The following is a 10080-nucleotide window of genomic DNA, read 5'->3' as shown; positions in this document are numbered from 1 at the left end:
GGGCTGGCCCGTGGCTCACTTGGGAGAGTGTGGTGCTGATAACACCAAGGCCACGGGTTCGGATCCCATATAGGGATGACTGGTTCGCTCACTGGGTGAGCGTGGTGCTGACACCACCAAGTCAAGGGTTAAGATCCCCTTACCGGTCATCTTTAAAAAAAAAAGAAAAAAGGTCGTGAAGGAGGTCTGGGTCTAGGGATCCCTCAAAAGGCCAATGGTTTTGGTTGTCCAGGGGGTACTGGGGCCAATCTTGAGTGCAAAATCTGATCAAGAGCTTTGGCTTAATATCTGGTGTAAGGGAGAGTACAGTAAGGTTTCTGAGTAAGCATTTGAGGGGTGAGGTTTCTGCAAGGGACGAGGAGGCTCCCATTGCGAAGTGGACAGAGATAAGGAAATCAAGAGGAAGAGAAAAAGAGAAAACGAGGAAATGAATCCCCAGGCCGGAAGTGGGTCAGCAAAATCCAAGAGGCGTCCCCCAAGGAGTTTGTGAGCCACGGAGGTTCTATAGAAACTGGACTAGGAGGAGAGTGAGGGTCATCACCCACACTTCAAGCTCCCAGGAGGCACAGTGCTGGAGGCCATGAGGAACCCAGTACTAGGATTTTTGGAACCCGTTTTAGCATCCAGAGAGAGAGAGAGAAGCAGAAAGGAGCCTCCACCCTGAAACCTCATGCTCAAAGGCTCCTGGAGAGAAGGGAGTGGATAGCTGGAGGGTCCGTCATGACTGTAAAGGTCTTAATGGGGTGTAACTTTACACCTCTTAAGGGCGTCGGAGTCTAGTTGGTTGATAACTGCTCCGCTGTAGCCCAGAGGAGGGTGGCAGCCTTATAAGGAAGACTTACCTAAGGGTGGAAGCAGTGGTGAGTGTGAAGAGTCAGCACCCAAAAAGGTAGACGAGGGCGAGCCGCCTTGGTTGAGATGGAGACAGGGTCCACAGTGGACAATCCCGTCCCGCATTTCGGCACCAATGAAAGGAATAAAATTCAGCACCAGTTAAAGGATGAGACACAAACGCAAGGCAGCTTGCTGGAGAAGGTTTTTTATTCAGCGGGCACATCTGCTTTTATAGGGTTAGAAGAGAGCTGATAGGTTTGCTGAGGACATTGGGGCGTTTGAGGATTGGATGGATTGCATTGCTAAGGGGCCAGGAGCAGGGAGCCTGTGCTGACTGGCATGCAATTCACGCCAGCAGGAAGGTATTGTGGTGCTAGCAGGAAGGAGAAGGTGGAAGAGAAGGGTAGCCAGTGCCATGATGGGGTGCGGCCTAAAGGGTTCTCATACGACCTAATAGGATCCAGTCCTGTAGTGGCCTGAGGATGGTTCTTTTGATTTGGATAAATTAACACATTTGCGGAGCTCCTTGGAAGGGTCTCATCCTGAGTGAGTGAGTTACTGGTATATATGGGATGAATATCATTCTAAGAGAAAAGTTAAAAGTGATTTAGATAGCCAAAAGAAAGGAAAAAAGAGGAAATGTGAGAATTGAAGGCACTTTCTCTTTCACAGAGACCTCCACTGTGAGACTGGCCCAAAAGCGCGAATCTTACTTGCTGGGAAGGCTCATCTCGCAAAGACCAGGAGACAGAGTTCAATGCAATAATGCAAGAGGTTTTTATTTTCAGCGCTGAAGGTTGCCCCGTTTTCAGGACAGGAGCGGCCCCGAGCTCTTAACTCAAGCATCTTTTATGCAGTTTGGTAGGCAGGCTTTGGTAACAGGCTGGGTTGTATGCTGCTTATTGGCCACTTTAAGCAATTTTTAAAACCATTGGGCTTTTAGCTTTTGGCGGGCAAAGGAAGGACTGAGGTATTGACCAACAGTTCACCCCCCCTCTTTCCTCCCTTGGTGTCCAAAGATAAGGTAATCAGGTGAGCATACTCCCTTCCTGGAACAGGGTGAACTTTGGCTCTTTGGAAAGTCCCTTCCCCCTGGCAGTGGAAAGTCCTAAACTTCTGGCGATGGAAGGTCTTAAGTATCTGGTATTGTTTACCAAAAAGGTCGGGGGGTTATCTCTACCTCCACATTCCCCCCCTTTTTTTGCGTATTTCAATCATGAAATACTGTTTTCTGTTGGTTTAATTCCTGATATTGAATAGCCAGAGCTGAAGCTCTTGTAGCTCCCTCAGCTGTTCCCAATCCTAAGCCTAAGAGGACAGAGAGCATGGTACTTAGTGGCTCCCTTCTGGTTCGATAGTTCCCGTTACTTTTATCCCAGTATGATAATAGTTCTTCATAGGGATGGTAAACAAGCCGAGGCAACAACCGAACCAAGACACAGAAATCTTGGGTCTCGTTTAGGACCTGTAAGTTAACACAGGGTGTGACCCCAGTAGCGCAGGCCCACCATCCTTCTGGAGGGGGCAACAGATATGTGTCACCAGACCACTTGTTTACGTTAAGAGTCTGGTTGCACAGCTGGCTGTGTGAGGAAGGGGTATGTGGACTGCTAGCTCCTTGGCCCTGGGAAAAGTTTTTTAGGCATAAGAAAAGCAAGAGAGTTTTTATCTTACAACACTTAGAATGTCCGAACAATTTTCAGTCTTAAGGGGTGCTACTTGGAACCCTGGACTTTCCAGGTGGCATCTTTTGATCCTTGGTCCTCTGGTGGTGCAAGCTTTACGTGCGAGGTGTGGATCTAAGCAGAGATCCCGTTTGCCTTTACAGCCGTTGGTGTCATCAGGAGAACCAGGTAAGGTCCCTTCCAGCAGGGTTCCAGAGATTGGGAGCGGTGTTGCCATACTGTGTCCCCAACCTGGAACTGGTGAGAGACTTTGGGGGTCCCATGCTCATAGGTGACCACCAGCTGCGTGCAGACTTTCTTCTGCACTGTTTGCAGTCCTTTTAACCTGGCATATAAGTCACTGTTACTGTGGCAAGTGGGTTTAAAGGCATCCCCCAGTAAAGTCAAGGGGGCAGGGGCACCATAGGGAATTTTAAAGGGGGTCAGGTTGAACCGGGAGGGGGTGTTCCTAACTCTAAACAGGGCTAAGGGAAGGAGCAAAACCCAGTCTACGCCAGTCTCCATGGTTAATTTAGTCAGGGTCTCTTTTAGAGTTCTGTTCATCCTTTTTACCTGCCCTGAACTCTGGGGTCTATAGATACAATGTAATTTTTCATTGACTCCTAAGTATCTGGCCACTCCCTGGCTTACCTTGGCAATGAAGGTGGGCCCATTGTCAGACCCAATTACCTTGGGTACCCTGAAGCATGGGAAGATTTTTTCCAGGATTTTCTTGACCACAATGTTGGCTGTTTCCTGCTTTGCTGGGAATGCTTCTACCCATCCAGAGAGGGTGTCTACAAAAACTGGGAGATACTTGTAACCATATTTACCTGGCTTGATCTCTGTAAAGTCTATTTTTTTAATATATCCTAGGTCTGGGCTGGCCCGGTGGCACACTCAGTAGAGTGAGGCGCTTGGGAGCGTGGCGGCGCTCCCGCCGAGGGTTCGGATCCCATATAGAGACTGGTCTGCTCACTGGTTGAGCGCGGTGCGGGTGCGACACCGAGGGTTGCGATCCCATTGCCGGTCACGGTACAGGCACAACACTGAGGGTTGCGATCCCATTACCAGTCACGAAAAAAGACAAAAAGGAAAAATATAGATATATATATATCCTAGGTCTGTCTCCCCTTGGTCTTTTGCCAGGTCCTGTGGTATTCTTACAAGCATTTACCTTTTGACATGGCATACACTTATAAACTATCTGTTCTGCTAATTGTTTTAGCCCTATGATGTGATATTTTGTCCTTAGGGCAGTCTGGACCAATTTGTTTACTCCCAGATGAGTCCATTGGTGCATTTGTTCAATCATGGCACGGGCTTGTTCTTGTGGCAAGATGGGCTTGCCTGACGCTCCATGCCAACGCCCTGTTTCCTGATCAAAGTAGTTATTAGAGTCCCTTGAGATCACTGCTATGTCCTCAGCAGAGTACTTAAACTTGGGCCCCTTCAGCTCTCGTATGTCAACCAGCAGAAGAGAAATGGACCCATGGGCTGCCGCCCTTGCCTCTGAATTGGCCAAGTCGTTTCCCCTGGTGATGGGGGAATCCCCTTTCTGGTGGCCCGGGCAGTGTATAATACTCACTTTTAGCAGTCTGTGAAGGGCCTCTAGCAGGGCTACGATCTCTGCCTTTTTTTTTTTTTCTCCAGAGGTCAGCAGACCCCGTTGTTGATATATAGCACCGTGCACATGGGCTGTGGCAAAGGCACACCTGCTGTCCATATAGATGTTGATTCTTTGCCCTCTCCTAGTTCAAGGGCTTTTGTGAGGGCGATGAATTCTGCCTTCTGGGCGGACGTTCCTGCAGGTAGGGCCTGAGCCCATATCAGGTGTTGGCTATCATCCACTATAGCAGCCCCTGCCTTTCTTATTCCTTCTTCCAGGAAGCTGCTGCCATCTGTAAACCAGGTGGCTTTGGCGTCTGTCAGGGGCTGATCCAACAAGTCTTTCCGCTATCCATGCACCTCAGCGAGCACTTGTTGACAATCATGGATAGGCGGGTCGAGGTCAGGGTCTGGCAGCAGTGTGGCTGGATTTAAGCTTGCCGGTGGAGCAAAAGTGACCCAGTCTGAATTCAGTAAGAGTCTGATAGTGAGTCATGCGAGCATTTGTGACCCAGCGGTCTGGGGGCTGGCGGACAACACTCTCTAAAGCATGAGGTGCTGAGATTACTAAATTCTGCCCCACAGTCAATTTGTCAGCATCTTTTACCAGAACTGCGACTGCTTCTATGACTCTTAGACAAGCTGGCCACTCTGAGGCTACTGGGTCTAGTCTTTTAGACAGACATGCCACAGGCCTTTTCCAGGGCTCCAGTCCTTTTTTTTTTTTTTTCCTTGCAGTATGCATATTGATCCCTTGCCAGGGGTCCCTTTCTGTTGCCTGGTACTGTCTTACTGGGCTCCCTAGTTTCCCTGACTACAGTGGCCAGAATTTTGTGAAAATTTCTTTCTTGGTGCCTTTACTAGACTGGTCAATAAAAGCAACTGTCACAGTAGCTTTGTGCTCTTTACCATTAGGATCATACGGGGTAAACTGATGGAATGCCTCTATGAGTCTCTCTAAAAATGCTGATGGAGACTCATTGGGCCCCTAGATTATCTCTTTTACCTTAGTCAAATTGGTGGGGCATTTTGCCGCCCCTTGGAGACCTGCCATTAGAGCCTGGCAATAGACCTTCAGGTGCTCCCTACCTTTTGCCGAGTTGAAATCACAGTTTGGTCTGGTCAATGGGAATCCTGCATCTATGACATCAGGGAGGAGAGTAGGTTATTTTCTCCTCAGTGGTGAACAGGACCTGGAGGAGCTGCTGACAGTCATCCCAGGTGGGCTGGTAGGTATAAAAGACAGACTCCAAAAGAGAAATTAGGCCTTGTGGCTTACTAGAGAAAGAAGGATTCTGGTTTTTCTAATTATATAAGTCACTCATGGTAAAGGGAACATAGACCATAAAGGGTTCTTGGGCACTGGGGCCTGATGTAAGGGCAAAAAAGGGGGGGGGAGGAGACGTGAGCTACGAGGGGTCTGTGTTTGTGAGTCAGGTACAAGGTCTTGCCAAGGCCTCATCTGGTTTCCTCGCCATCATCTCAGGACCCTCCAAGATTTTGATTTGTGCCAGTGTACTCGGCCAGTGCCCAAGGCGAGCCTCCAGTCGCTTGGCCTTGATCATTTTCTAAAATTCTACAAGACTTAAAGAAAGAACTGTTAGCTTTGCAAAGTACCAACCAGCTTCTCAGCCTTGCATTTCTACTTAGTGAGATAAGAAAGTCAGGGGATGGGAAGCAAGAGTAGAGAGAGAGAAAAAACCTGTCTCTTTAAAAAAATCCTCCCCGCCCCCATAGCCCAGGCCGCTTTAGGTCCCCAAATGGCTTTAGTCCTGCTTATTCTAACAATTTCCCATTGTCAATAGTTCTTTCCACTTTTATGGAGTGGGCCGCCGACTCATCTGACTGCTTCAAGCTGTTTTTAGAGTGCAGTAGGGGTTAATGTGGAATGGAACTATTTGACATGATGGGGGACATAGCTCTTGTTCCCCAGCTGGAGTGGCGCAGAGGTAGACATGTTATTTTATACTATAAAAATCAGAAGGATACTCACAAATAGTTTTCAAATTTTGGAGGAATCAAAGGGAAAAAGGCAAATATTTTCATCTTTGTTTATAAAGTACATTTTACCAATTTGCTGTAAGTTATAGATAGCTTAGAGAAAAAGTTTCCTTAAAACAAAACATTTAAGTAAAGAACAAACAATGCAAGTTACAAAACATTTTTATTAGTTACTTAACTTTGTATACTTAATTTTTGCTTTACTTGATCTTAATTAGTAGTTCTATAAACTCATCAGATTTTTTACTAGAGTTTTGAAAACCTTTTATTTTGTCCATCGTTCTCAAAGTTATTTGACCTTAATATTAAGTTTTAGTGTTTAGAAAAACGTAGCTAATTGCCTATTAATTATAATCATTTTAATCATACACAAAGTTATTTTATAAATTCGCTGCTCACAACCATTATTACCACTTACTTGGACCCTTGATGACATGCTTTAGATTTTTTATTTGTCCAATACTTTTCACTTTCTAAATAACCAGTCATTTTGCTCTAGGACAAAAGCTCACTACATAAGATGCTTTTTCACAATGAAGTACCCTCTTTTCCTGCATACTGATTTCCTTCTTTTACCAACAATACTAAATTAACCTCATTTACCTAAAAATCGCATGATCAAAGATCATTCTGTTTTAGGCTGGGCTTATAATTTTAACCTTAAAACCTTTAGCAAAGACAAATGTAATCCTGTTTGACCAGTAAACCCAAGCAGATAATTCCAAAAACATTTCTCATAGCAGTGTGATTTTTAAAAAGCCTTTTAAACCTTATTTTAGTTGCTTACATTTAGCTAGAACTGGCTGCATTGTATAAGAAAAACAGAATCTCCCAGTGGCCTTGATTTTTCTAACAGGTTTTTCTTTATCTTGGCTGAAATGCCATAGACAGTGAGCATTTCTTATAACACTTACAGAACTCTGTGCACAGATAGACAAATTTTGTCCAGAGACTTAGCTAATTACACTGTTCGGTTTTTCAAGCTTGCCAGGAGAAACTGAGAAAAAATAATTTCTTTCAGTCATCAGGTTTTTAATGACCAAAAGGCACAAACTTAGTTACTCAAACACAAACAGACAGACAAATTATTAGCCCTGGCTTTCACATCAGTCCAGTATTTCAGAGTCATCATGTCGCCCCAGAAAGTCATCAGTCCCAACACACATGCAACCAGACAAACAGAAACCAAAACACTGACATGCCCCTGCCATGGGCGCAACAACCAGATTATCAGAGAACTCAGGAGGGGTCTCCTTCCTAGAGATCTCCCGTGGAGCCAAACCCGTTCATCTCCTAACAGAGGAATCTGGAACGTCCTCCAGGACTCCTGTGGCTGTGGCGTGCTGGCACATCTGCCTAGCTGCTTGAGCACACAGATGGCTCTGCTTTGGAGCCTCAGAAAATCTAAAATCAGACTGGTGATTCCATCTTGGAGCCACCGAAAAGCTAAACAGACTGGTGACTCCCCCTTGGAGCCACCGAGAAACTGAACCCAGACTGATGACTCCGTCCCGGAGCCACCGAAAAACCAAAACCAGATTACAGCAGACAACAAAGACAAACACAGCAGATGGACAGACAACCATGGTACCTTGCTGCTCAAGCAAACCTCCGATCTCTAGTCTCTGGGTCCTGGAGAGAGCTGTTTCCCGGCCAACGCACCAAAATGTAAGACTGGCCCAAAAGCACGAATCTTACTTGCTGGGAAGGCTCATCTCACAAAGACCAGGAGACAGAGTTCGATGCAATAATACAAGAGGTTTTTATTTTCAGTGCTGAAGGTTGCCCCGTTTTCAGGACAGGAGCAGCCCTAAGCTCTTAACTCAAGCATCTTTTATACAGTTTGGTAGGCAGGCTTTGGTAACAGGCTGGGTTGTACACTGTTTATTGGCCACTTTAAGCAGTTTTTAAAACCATTGGGCTTTTAGCTTTTGACGGGCAAAGGAAGGACTGAGGTATTGACCAATGGTCCACCCCCCTCTTTCCTCCCTTGGTGTCCAAAGATAAGGTAATCAGGTGAGCATACTCCCTTCCTGGAACAGGGTGAACTTTGGGCTCTTTGGAAAGTCCCTTCCCCCTGGCAGCGGAAAGTCCTAATCTTCTGGCGATGGAAGGTCTTAAGTATCTGGTATTGTTTACCAAAAAGGTTGGGGGGTTATCTCCACCTCCACACCACCTCCTTTCTCTGCTGTCCCTGCTTTCTCTACTTCCCCTCATGTCTTTGTCACTCTCTGCCTCTAATCAACTCCAGCGTCTCCCTGGGGAAAAGGGAGGTGATGATCTTTTAGAGGGGTGGTTCCCTTCATTAGTAGATTTCCCTGTAAAGGGAGATGAGGTTACAAATTTCTACAATTATCTGCTCTATTTGAAGATACAGGTTTGTGTACCTGGTGGCCTAGCCCTGAATCCCCTTTATATTTTAGACCAGATTCCACCTGAAGGAGTCCCTTATCTAGAAAGCAGAAATAAAAAGGAGACAGGATCATGGAATGATTGAGAACTTGGATAAAAGACCGTGTTCCCATACTAAAGTAACAGGATTGAGAGTAGCTGCACTAGTCACTTGGGAAAAGGCAAACAAACAAGGTGTTAAGCTGATGAATGTCAACACTAAAAGGGAAACCGAAGTGCTACATAATTTGCATTTTTCTTGTCTCAGTGTGAGGAAAACCAGCCCATCCTATCTGAATCTCCAGCAAAGTTGATGCTACCCAGAACTCCTGGGTAATTCATATGCCTTTCTCATTCACTTAAAGGCTTTTTTCCCCCTGTGCCCCAGAAATTTTCAGAACTACTCTGCAGTGTGTTTTCAGTTGCAGCCCCACATATGGGACTTGTGCACTCACTACTGCGCAAGATTCTGCAACCAGCAGACTTTGCTCTTTTGACTGAGTAAGCATGTTGGGGTCCAGAAGATTACCACATCCAGGGTTATGGTGGCCAAGGGAAGCTGATTATTCACCAACCCCCACAACTATGGATGATCTGAGGATAGGGGTTACTTGAAGCCTTTCTAGTAAAGATGAGCTGGGAGACATTGCAGAAGACAGGTGAGTCCCCCATTGATTTCTATAAGTGATTTGTTGAGGCACTCTACAAATTCATTGTCATAGATCTAAGGGCAGATAAAAATCACCCTCTGGCCTACCTTTGTCTTGGCTCTCTTGCCAACTATCCAAACCCAAGTTAAGGAAAATGTGGTAGGATGGCAGGACAGACTATTACTTAAGGACAGATCCAATCAAGATGGTGGAATAGACGGTCCACAGCATCACTGTCTCCGACAAATCAACCAATTTACCACTATAAAAATGTAACATCAGCCAAGCCGGGGCCGCTGAAGCTCAGTGGAAGAGGAGAGACCTATAGAGTTCATGAAGGCAGGAGAAACTACGATAAGAGAAAGAAAAAGCTGCTTTGAGCATTTCAGGCCGCGGCTGCTTTTAGGCTCGAGGTGATAAGCACATGGAGCAGGAGCCAGCAGAAGCCACAGCTGTGCCCTTCAGATGGAGTTACTTGGAGGTGGCAGGAGCGAAGAGGGCCTTGGCGGTCCCTAGGACAGCAAGACCACTAATAGGTTCACGTGGACCCACACAGGAGTGAGGATCCAGAACAACTGAAAAAAGGGAGCCACTCAGAGGCCGGTGAGTCATCGTAAGGGACCGGCGCATGGCCTGTCCCATGGGAAGTGTTTGCAGCACGGGCGGTGGGGGAGAGAGGCCCAACAGGGGAACACTGGGACACAGCAAGGACAGCTGATCTGCCCCCCAAACAGCACAGGACCACTCAGAGGAGACTGGTCGGGAATACAGAATTGCATGGGGTGCAGTTTGATGAAAAAACTCAGGCCTGGGGCCGGCCCAGTGGCGCACTGGATAGTGCGCCGCTTGGGAAGCGCGGCGGTGCTCCCTCCCGAGGGTTCGGATCCCACATACAGACCGGTTCCCGCTCACTGGCTGAGCGAGACACGGGA

General features: G+C 46.7%; 1 protein-coding gene across 1 annotated transcript in view; it reads right to left on the bottom strand.

Annotated features, from left to right (window-relative positions):
* Nucleotides 1-4154: 4154 nt before the first annotated feature.
* Nucleotides 4155-10080, bottom strand: part of LOC103601067 (lysocardiolipin acyltransferase 1-like) — a 61537-nt gene continuing 55611 nt past the window's right edge. The window contains exon 5 of the mRNA XM_008585448.1: nt 4155-4454. Coding sequence (XP_008583670.1) covers nt 4155-4454 — 300 coding nt within the window. The remainder of the gene's footprint in view (nt 4455-10080) is intronic.

The sequence above is a fragment of the Galeopterus variegatus genome, unplaced genomic scaffold (genome assembly GCF_000696425.1).
Source record: "Galeopterus variegatus unplaced genomic scaffold, G_variegatus-3.0.2 Scaffold3573, whole genome shotgun sequence".
In the NCBI taxonomy this organism is placed as follows: domain Eukaryota; kingdom Metazoa; phylum Chordata; class Mammalia; order Dermoptera; family Cynocephalidae; genus Galeopterus; species Galeopterus variegatus.
This window is presented reverse-complemented; position numbering and strand designations above follow the sequence as displayed.